The 10,702-nt window shown below is 36.4% G+C and overlaps 1 protein-coding gene across 2 annotated transcripts; it reads left to right on the top strand.

Annotated features, from left to right (window-relative positions):
* The first annotated feature begins 3,489 nt into the window (after positions 1-3,489).
* LOC112802427 (nuclear pore complex protein NUP98A) lies at positions 3,490-10,132 on the top strand. Of its 2 annotated transcripts, none has more exons than XM_025845645.3 (13): positions 3,490-3,915; positions 4,252-4,315; positions 4,540-4,839; positions 5,337-5,936; positions 6,087-6,311; positions 6,401-6,981; positions 7,547-7,592; positions 7,735-7,795; positions 7,959-8,094; positions 8,232-8,348; positions 8,448-8,625; positions 8,997-9,056; positions 9,171-10,132. In XM_025845645.3, exons 2-13 carry the CDS (start codon positions 4,297-4,299, stop codon positions 9,839-9,841), a joined length of 2,994 nt encoding a protein of 997 aa, XP_025701430.1. In that variant the 5' UTR covers positions 3,490-3,915; positions 4,252-4,296; the 3' UTR covers positions 9,842-10,132. The 2 variants fall into 2 exon arrangements, with proteins under 2 accessions (XP_025701430.1, XP_025701429.1); XM_025845644.3 differs by having other exon boundaries at positions 7,547-7,634.
* Positions 10,133-10,702: the final 570 nt, after the last annotated feature.

Genomic DNA, 10,702 nt, shown 5'->3' with positions numbered 1-10,702 from the left:
GAATGTCTTTATGAGATACAAGGCTGGCCAACTAATATGGTTGGGGACTTGCGTAACCACACATGCACCTGTAGGTTCTGGCTACTCACAGGTATATACTCAAACTAAATTTTGTTATACTCATACAATGTCAACAATATCAATTAAGGAATTATTTTTGTCAAGGAGGAATGCCATGCATGCATGCAATTGTAGCCATACAAGATAAGCATGATAAGAGGCCAGAGGAGTATTGTCAGGAATGGCTAAGGATGAAATCATACAAAAGAACCTATGCTTTCAATGTCAACCCGGTCAAGGAACAATATTTTTGGGAGAAAATACCATCCCCAACCCCCGTTCTGCCCCAATTAAGCCTAAGCCAGGAAGGCCAACAACAAAGAGGAGAAAAGACAAGAATGAGGGCCCTTCCGGCACAAGGTCAAAGATGAAGCGAAAATACAATCCCATCAGTTGCATATTCTACGGAGAAGTTGGTCATAACAAGAGAACTTGTCCAAAGAAAAAACAGATAGAGGCTGAGGAACAAACAAGGCAAATGCAGTTATAACTTGCAGTTGTAACTACTGTTGCCCTTCTATTTGATGCTGCCCCTGTTGTCCTAATTACTGAGCCACCTGCACCCGAGCAGAACGTTCTAATTGAGCTTGTACTTAGCTAGACAGATGCCTACCCATCAACACAACACACGCAAAACTCACAACAGGTTGCATTTGTAACTTGGAAAAATTAGATGTTATTGTTTATATTTGCAACTGAAATTATTTTTGAATGTTGGATAAAATTCTTGCTGAAATTATGCAGAAACTATTCCAAGGCCATCTAAATTTAAAGTTGTTAAGGGAGGAGCCAGAGAAAAATCATATCCCCAAGCTGTTGCAACATCAACAGCTTTCTACTAAAAGTCTAAAACCATTAGGGGAACTAACTCTACCACTGCCAAGAGACTTGTAGACTTTATGACGTTTGTTCCTACTCCAGGATTCAAACCTCTTAGGAAGAAGGATAAGCTTACTTAATGCTAATATCTGAACATTATGTAATTAGGGCTAGTGATATATTTTTTGTATAGGGCTCTTTTATTGCCATTAAGAACATTGTGGTTGGTTTCAATGTTAAGTCCCTTATGTTTTGGTTTAGCCATTTGATTAGGTTAATATGGTTAGCTTTTTGGATATTGATAAGATAATTATGATCAAACAATGTTGTTGTTTCAGTTTCAATATATGAAAATATGTTGTTTTTCTACATATCATTGTAATCTTGTGTAATTAGTATAGTTGTGTAATGTGTTTATTGATTTCATAAAGTATTAACTTCAACTACTACTTTTAAGTTCAATTAACCAGGTTACAATTTAAAGGATAACCTTGCTAAAATAAAATTTAGAAAAACAAAATTAAAGACTAAATTAAATACAATAAGACATATCTTCTAATTCTTGTTCATACCAAATTACATGCCTAAATACAAATTAATTGCATTATCACTTGAAAATACAAAATGTGCAAATTAATCCCAAAACTAAAATCACAATTATCAATCCAATGAACATAAAGGTTATTAGCATTCTTGCAAATCTCACTTATGCTTCCAAACTCCCTATTCTCCGTGCAATGTTTACTTTCCATTCATCATTATTGTTCTCTACTTTCACATTAATTTCTGCATCTCCATTTCCTTCATCATATTCATCTTTATCAACCCATTTGAAGAAGTTGCAATGGTTGCCATTCTGCAAAAATTTAAGGAATTTTATGATTGAAAACCCTACAACTAGTAAGAATATTGAAGATAAAAATTTTTATGAGAACAACTCATTCGGTATCTTGGACATGTATGGAACAATCTATCTGAATTTTCTAAAGTTCCAGATTTTTTAATCAACGTCTTCAACCCACAATGACATATCAGGTCTTCATTCTTCCTCTTTCTTTGCATAAACAAGCTAGACCCATAGCTACCAACTAAGTGATAGGAGACCCCTCCACGACGACCTCCGTTTCCACCACCCATCATGCCGGCGAGTTTTAATATTGGTTTCTGAACCTCTACAGCTGCACTCAACGTAAGGGGACATACATACACTGTGATAGGATTAGGGTTTAGTAATTAGGGATTAATTTGACGAAATTTCGAGAAGTAATCGTATTGGCAGACAACTAGAATAGATGGGGTGTGCTGACATGGATCCTAACGTGCCATGTCAGCTTCCGTTAACGGCGTTAGCGAGAGAGTTGACGAAAGGACTAACGTGACTAACTGAAAATCTTTTGGGGATGATTTTTTAAGGACCATTTTGACTATTTATTCATTTAAAATTTTTTGTTAACTAAGTTTAATAAAGTTAGTCTAATATAATAAAAATTAGTTATAATTAATATTATTTTAAATTTTATTATTTAATTTAATTAAACTTGATTCATAAAAAAATTTAGATGTGTAATATTACTCAAAAAAAAAAAAAATCTACCAAGCATCTTCTATATTAATTCATAATTTTCAGTTTAAACAGGTCAAAAGGTCATGTATTTATGGGTTAACTCAATAATAACACACTCTTAAAATCTTTACACAATTTTTTAATAAAAAATTAAAGATAAAAATTTTTATGGATAATATTTACACATCCTTGTCATCTTAATTATTTAAGTTTTTAGATGATCTTTTTTATACATTTAAAAAAATAAATTACTAAAATAATATCAAAAAATTTGTACCACTGACAAAACGAACTCCTGAAGATACTAAAGATAAATAAATTTTTGAAAAATTTAAAATATGATAAAAAGAATTAAATATTAAATATATATTATAAAAAATAATTTTAGAGATCAAAATTTGTTATAAATTTTTGTAATTATTATTAAAAAAAAGATATTTTCATCTATAAATAACTATATTCTTTTGAAAAAAAATTTAAAGATTATATTTTGTTCCAATTTTTTTGTGTATTTTTTAAATATGTATTTAAACGTTACCATCAAAATTTAGATTTAATAGATAAGTCGTCTGCTAAATATGAAAATTTATGTGTTACTTGTAAAAAATATAATATTTATTGGTTCTTTTTGTCGTATTTTTAAATTATTCAAAGGTTGTTTTATCGATAACATCTTTTAGAGATATTTTTGTGAACGTCTGAATCTTTCAAATACCGAATTAATAGTTAATCTATTAAAAAATATTAAAATAAAAATATAAAATATTTAAAATTAACATTGCATTTTAGTTTTTTTTCCAAAATAGGCAATTGATGTGAGAGGGAAAAAAAATAAATAATCGGTTTTAACTTTTTAATTTTTCTTTTTGTAAAAAATGTACGTAACTCATTTTTTATTGTTTTAGAAATAATATTGTAACCTAATTAACAGGTTATCATTTTCAATTTTAATTATCCATATAAATATAAATATAATTAAATGAAAAGGCAATATTAGAGAAAAATAAATAAAACAAAAAAATTTCAAGCTAAATAAAATAAATAAATGATTTCCTGTGATACTCGTAGAAGGTGGTTTACCTTCGTAATTTTAACGCTATATTTCCAATTTTTTCAGGACGGAATTTTAACGCTATGATGCAGGGCTTATTACTATTAGTCCCGCCAACTAGAGATCCTCAGAAGCGAACCGAGGAGAAGGCGACGGATACAGGTACTCGCTTACTTGATTTGTTCAAAACCTTACCGCCTGAAAATCGACCTGTCTCCCCTACTCCCCTTCTGGTTATGCCATTACCAATCGCGGCTGGAATTACACTGGCTTGGTTGACGCAATCCACAACGAGCAAGGCTATACAATCGCCATTCTCTCTGTCACTGTGACCCAAACCCCCATCTCTCTCTCTCTGCCCTAATCCACCACCGTTCCCACTCTTCGGAACCAAGATCCATTTCCCAACAATATCACTGTTGTAAGTTTTTCTCTCTTGTCATTCTTTTCTCCCTTTCGTTGCGCCATCTTTTTCTTTTTTGCCTTTTTGGTTTAACAACGCCTCCGTTTTATCTTTTTAAGTTTCCGTCGTTGTGTCCCTTCAGATAATATTGTTGCATCTTCGATCTTTGATTCAACTGATTGGCATCGTAAGAATGTCGTTGATTAATTGATTATTTTACCCCTAAATGTAAATCTTACGGCTCGCGTTTTGCTATTTATTTTGGTTATTTTGTTCCTTATTTAGGATAAAATATGAAGAGATGTTAAATTGATTTTTGCTTCTAATGTGCATATTGTTGAATGATGATTGCAGTTAGGGAGCAACAACAGGCCGCTTTGTGTTTGGGAACTTGTGACGATGTTTGGGTCAACGAACCGTAAGTGCATTTGCCTTTGCTTCTTATTAATATCTATTTCTCTTCTTTTATTTTTATGTTTTGTGATAATTTTCTGTCTCATTTTTCTTAATTGTATATTTATGGTTTCTTAATTTCTTTTTTTTATTTGAGATGTGTATCGGTTAGAGCTTAGAATGTGATAGTTTATTAGACTATAATTGATTCGTCATTTATGTTTTGTTAATTTCTTTTTCATTTCCCAGCTTTTGGGCAGTCTTCATCAAGCCCATTCGGCTCACCGTCTGTTTTCGGGCAGAATAATTCTAGCAGCAATCCCTTCGCCCCTAAGCCTTTTGGTAGTAGTCCTTTTGGTTCGCAGACAGGTAGTTCCATATTTGGAGGCACTTCGACTGGTGTGTTTGGTGCTGCTCAGCCTTCTTCTCCCTTCTCTTCCACCACAACGTTTGGTGCTTCATCTTCGCCCGCATTTGGTAGTTCGGCTCCGGCTTTTGGTGCTTCATCTTCCACCCCAGCTTTTGGTGGTTCGTCATCATCATTTGGGGGTATGCATGCTTATGTAATTATCAGTTTAGTTGTCATTTTAATTTTGGTGTAACTGTCTTTCTTGCGGTGTTTGGAAGAATGAAAAGCATCATATTAATAAAGGTTGTGTATGTGAGTTGAGTTTTTGTGTTTGCAAGTGAGGGAATGGAAAGGTTTGTCTATTATAATCTTCAAACCCTTCCATTCACACACCCCAAAAAGGAAATGCCAGTTTACAGTCTTCATACAAAGGTTTGCACTGTTACCTTTGTTATGAGATAAAATCACGATTCTATGGTCCTATTGGTGATTAGCTAATTATTTTGATGGTTTTGTTTGGTGGTGGACTTGCAATGCAGGTGTAGAGCTTTGTTTACACACTCTTGAGTGACATATTATATTACACATTCTTGCCTTGACTTCTTTGCACTTAATGATTGATTAGCATCTTTTGGCATGTTTTCTGTATATTCTCTTAATTTGTTTTTCACTTTTCGTTTTATCTGTTGCCATATAGGATCATCTGTTTTTGGTCAGAAGCCTGTTTTTGGAGGTTTTGGATCTACTCCGACTCAAACAAGTCCATTTGGTGGAAGTGCCACTGCCACCCAGCCGTCGCAACCAGCGTTTGGAAGCAGCATTTTTGGTTCCTCAACTCCTTTTAGTGCATCGTCTCAGCCAGCATTTGGTTCAACGGGCAACCCTGCGTTTGGTGCCACAAGCACCCCTGCATTTGGTGCTTCAAGCACCCCTGCATTTGGTGCTACTAGCACCCCTGCATTCGGTGCTGCTAGCACCCTAGCATTTGGTACAACTAGCACCCCTGCATTTGGTTCAACTTCCAGCCCATCCTTTGGTAACACAGGAAGTGCATTTGGTGGGTCCAATACTTCCGTTTTTGGAGGCGGGGGAGCATTTGGGGCCTCAACTAGCCCTTTTGGTGCCTCTAGCACTCCGGCTTTCGGGGCATCTAGTACTCCAGCTTTTGGAGCTTCAAGTACCCCTGCATTTAGTTTTGGCTCTACTCCAGCTTTCGGCCAGTCTTCTTCTGCATTTGTTGGCAGCACCCCATTTGGAAGTACAAGCTCACCTTTTGGAGGGCAGAGTTCTGCATTTGGTGAGTTAAAAAAGCCTTCATAATACTGAATACTTAGTGACAATTATTTTTAAATACCTGGGACTTATGTATGGTAATGACTTTATTTTGGGTTTCACATACCTTATGCCATGGGAATTGAATGTTCTCCTTACATATTTCTTCGGGCAGGATCCCAGACGCCATCACCAGCCTTTGGAAATGCTGGTATTGGTCAGCCGGGTTTTGGAGGTCAACGGGGTGGAAGTAGAGTAGCTAACTATACACCAACAACAGAAGCAGATAGTGGTACCTCTGGACAGACTGCCAAATTGGAATCGATATCAGCCATGCCTATCTACAAAGAAAAAAGCCACGAGGAGCTAAGATGGGAGGACTATCAATTGGGAGATAAAGGTACTTCTTTATTATAAATAATAATGTGATAAATTTGCTCATTCCAATTACGGTAACCTTGACATTATCTATACTCGATTTAAATTCAGGTGGACCACTTCCCTCTGCTCAATCCACTAGTTCACCATTCGGATCATCTACAACACAGACAAACGCCTTTGCTCCTATACAAGGTTTTGGTCAAACATCTGCCAACCCTTTTTCTGGCACGACAACTAGTTCTAACCCGTTTGCCCAAAAGACTTCAACTTTTTCTGGATTTGGTACAACTTCACCTGCTCCTGCCTTCAGTTCATCAGCTTTTGGTTCTTCAACAACAGGTGTATCACAGCCTTCTCCTTTTTGCTCATCCCCTTCTCCATTTGGAGTTAACTCTTCTCCGAGCTTTGGGACATCTTCCACATCCTTGTTTAATACTGCTTCTGCTCAGACTTCATCTTCACCATTTGGCTCAAGCATTTTTGGGAACACTCAGCCATCCCAAGTATTTAGTTCTATAGCCCCGCAGCCAAGCTCAGGTTTCGGACAGACATCCTCTCCCTTTGGGCAGACTTCATCTTTTGGTCAAACTAGTTTGTTCAATTCACCTTCTTCTGGGCTTGTTGGAAGCATTTTCTCGAGCAGCTCATCACTCACATCTAATACTCTGACAGGCTTTGGGCAAACGGCGGTGAGTATTTATAGGTATGCAGTATTGCTTTCACTTTTTAATCTTAGTTTTGATAGAGTACAACGTTTGTATCAAGGAAGATAAAATGTGGTCCTGTTCACACAAAAGCCAGGGTTGTTGACATGGATCTATTGAAACCAAATTTTCAGTTAAAAGTGTAAAAATCTTTACCAAGTATTGTTTAAATATTAGAGGAGTGCAGGCTAAGTAAATGAAAGATGGTATGCAATACAATTGTACTGTTGAAACAATAACCTATCTAGTTGTGACTGAAAGAGTTGATTCTTGACATGATATTAAACCCTCCGTGACCCAGTGGTTAGAAGTTTGGTCCTTGCTAATAAATCCCATCTCAACAATAACAACTGAGCATATACTCATCACATTGTTTGCTTACATGTATTTAGTGGTACTATTGCTTCCTAATTGTGTGTAAACTAAATTAATTTTACTGCTAGGTAAAATGGTATCGACAGAAAGATTAGTACAGATTTGTGTGTAACAGTGAGACTATACTTCACTGCATTTTGACTTTCTAATATATTTTTTTCACTGATGTGTGCAGCCATCCATTTCAATGCCTTTCCAACAACCACAGACTGCTCAGTCAGGTGGTTCATTTGCCTTTGGCAACTTTGGCCAGACACAACCTAGTCAGTCAAATATATTATCTATTGCCTATTCTATTTTCCCCCTTGCACTGATTGAAAGATTAATGTTTCTAATGAGTTCTTACTGTACTGTCTTAAATAGTTGGTGCAAGTAGCTTCGGTGGCACTCCAGGTATATTTGGACAGAGTAACTTTGGACTGTCGTAAGTTCCAACTCTTTTAACTAAGTAAAGTCACTTATGTGTTTGTCTTTTTATTTGCTTGTCTTTTTGGAGTAGAATTGTCATTTTTATTCTTTCTTTGACAAGTTTGAATGTTGTATTTAAAATATATAAGGTTCTTTGCTTATATCTGTTCACTTGACAGGTCTTCTACCCCGAGCTCTGTAGTTTCACAACCAGCACCAATTACCAATCCATTTGGAACACTTCCTGCTTTGCCTCAGATGTCAATTGGTCGAGGTGGAACAACTTCGATTCAATATGGAATCTCTAGCATGCCTGTAAGAATATCTCTTTGATTTGAACTTTGGTTCTATTGGTCTTTAATGCTGGTTTTGTAATTGAGCATAAATTACTTTGATTTTTTATGTGCATTTTAAATATGGTTGAATGATTATGTTATGATATCTCATTTCAGGCACAAGACAAACCTGCGCCTGTTAGAATATCATCGTTATTGACTTCTCGACACTTATCACAAAGACGAGTTAGGGTTCCTGTCCGGAAATATCAGTCTAAAACAGATGGACCAAAGGTGAGTACTGTAGTTCTTTTTATTACCAATCTAGGTTTCTAAATAACATGCTCCTTTATGCAGATGAATATGGTGTATAACTGCACTTCTTGCCTGCAGGTTCCATTCTTTAGTGATGACGAGGACACTCCAACCACTCCAAAGGCTGATGCACTTTTCATTCCTAGAGAAAACCCAAGGGCACTGATTATTTGTCCCATGGAGCAGTGGCCTGGAAGGGCTTCATCTGAGAAAGCATCACCTTTTAAGGATAGAAATACCCCGGTGAAGGAGAATGGTAATGTTTTCTAAATTGTTTGTGTTTTATTTATTTTACTTGAGTACGGGCCATGTTATTATGTTTGATTATGCGCTAACACAAGGCATGCCCTCCAAAGATTTGTGTTGAAGTGTTTGGTAAGATAGAAATATATCACTATCAACATTGGGCACCACTTTATTAACATAACCCCCCGCGGGTGGGGCCCCACCAAAAAGGGAAAAGCTATATAAAAAGAAAATTGTGCTACTGTAGTGGGTTTGCATCCCATATTATGTTGGTGGTCCTATTGTTTCCCATATGCCCCTTTTTGAAAAAGTAAATTCCATTCCTAGAGATTAATGAACGACAAGCAGACTTATTAGTTTGTTTCTTAATACCGTGTTCAGGAAGTGTATCTAAAGAAGCGTCTACTCAACCAGTCAATGGGACCGGCTCAGCTAGCAATAGTATGTACTTATGAATTTTGTAGTACTTGATTTAGTTATACAGAAGCTTTTTGGTTTCTGTGAATACTTTTTGGTTGTATTATTGAAACACTGAATTTCGATGATTGATTTCAGAAACTGCAGTGGAAAATGGGGTTGTCAAGGAGCATGTTCAGCCTACAACAAAGCAAGTACCAAATGGGAGTAGTGAGGTCCATTCTCCTCAAAAGGCAGATGTATACAAGACCCTCAGTGGGCACAGGGCTGGTGAGGCTGCGATTGTGTATGAACACGGAACTGATGTTGAGGCACTAATGCCAAAGCTTCGGCGTTCTGATTACTACACACAGCCTCGAATACATGAGCTGGCAGCAAAGGAAAGAGCCGAACCAGGATTCTGCAGTCATGTCAAGGACTTTGTGGTTGGAAGGCAAGGTTATGGCAGCATCAGATTCTTGGGTGAGACAGATGTAAGAGGGCTTGACCTTGAGTCCCTTATTCAGTTCAACAACCGTGAGGTTATTGTTTACATGGATGATGCAAAGAAGCCACCTGTTGGACAAGGGCTGAATAAGCCCGCTGAGGTTACTCTCCTTAACATCAAATGTTTTGACAAGAAAACTGGGCAACAATACACAGAAGGGCCAAAGATCGAGAAATACAAGGAGATGCTTAAGAGAAAGGCTGAGGACCAAGGTGCTGAATTTATTTCATACGATCCCATTAAAGGAGAATGGAAAATCAGGGTCAACCACTTCAGTATCTACAAGCTGTTGGATGAAGAAGTCCGTGAGGTGGATGAATGACAAAAGAACGTTGTTGGGAACTACTACAGTGGGTTTAATATTTTGACAGAACCAAGTGCCTTTTTTGTGTGTAAATTTTTGTTTTTGCCTTGTGTAGATAGATTTTGGGTTAATGTTGTTAATGTGTTTTTTTTTTTAAATATAATTTCTTTGGGAGTTCTTTTGTTAGGTCTTAGAGTTGGGGGATGATAAAATGTAGTCTGTCTAGTCTCTTTACAAGTGGTTAAGTTCCTTGGACAAGTTTGTGTTTTTATTTTAAAGAATTAAGGTGATCTTTGATTTACCATTCAATTTACATGTTCTTGTTTATTTTTCTACGAGGGTAAAAATGCCAATGTGTGCTTTTTCAAATTTTTGCATTATAGTTCATATGTTGATTGCGTTGAAAAGTTCTGCATCAAAAGTCGGTGATAAGTGGCGGTGACTAGGGGATAAGTGAAAGGAGGTCGGGACTGCGTCTAAGGCTCTAGGGGCTTGTCCTATCACTTCATACAAGTTACTAGTCCCAATACTTTATCCGAAAGAGGATTATCCGAAAGAGGAGTGCTATTTCACCAATGGAATAAGTTGGTAAGTAGTTGTCAACTATGAATATGTATGGGGTCTTGATTGTTGTTTTACGGAATTACTTTATGGATTTTTTCATTTCTCACGCGGTAATAACTGTTTCTTTCAGATGGTTAGATTCCATCTTAAATTATTTTTTCCAAAACATATATTTCGTTCGTATATGTATATATATAAAATGTAAAGCTTCGTGCATTGTTTATACTCTTCAACGCCCGGACGAAATTGTGCTGTGATAGTTGAACCTTCCATTATTTTATGCTGTTTTATGCTGATAAGTGATGAGCATTGTTT

The sequence above is a fragment of the Arachis hypogaea genome, chromosome 5 (assembly GCF_003086295.3).
Source record: "Arachis hypogaea cultivar Tifrunner chromosome 5, arahy.Tifrunner.gnm2.J5K5, whole genome shotgun sequence".
NCBI lineage: Eukaryota > Viridiplantae > Streptophyta > Magnoliopsida > Fabales > Fabaceae > Arachis > Arachis hypogaea.
Note: the sequence above shows the minus strand (reverse complement) of the source record. Positions and strands in the feature narration are given on the sequence as shown.

Excerpts from the sequence above, each read along its gene's own strand:
- LOC112802427 (XM_025845644.3), top strand. Across the intron at positions 7,635-7,734 it reads CTTTGGCCAGACACAACCTA|TTGGTGCAAGTAGCTTCGGT; the intron begins GTCAGTCAAATA and ends TGTCTTAAATAG. Across the intron at positions 8,349-8,447 it reads CTAAAACAGATGGACCAAAG|GTTCCATTCTTTAGTGATGA; the intron begins GTGAGTACTGTA and ends TCTTGCCTGCAG.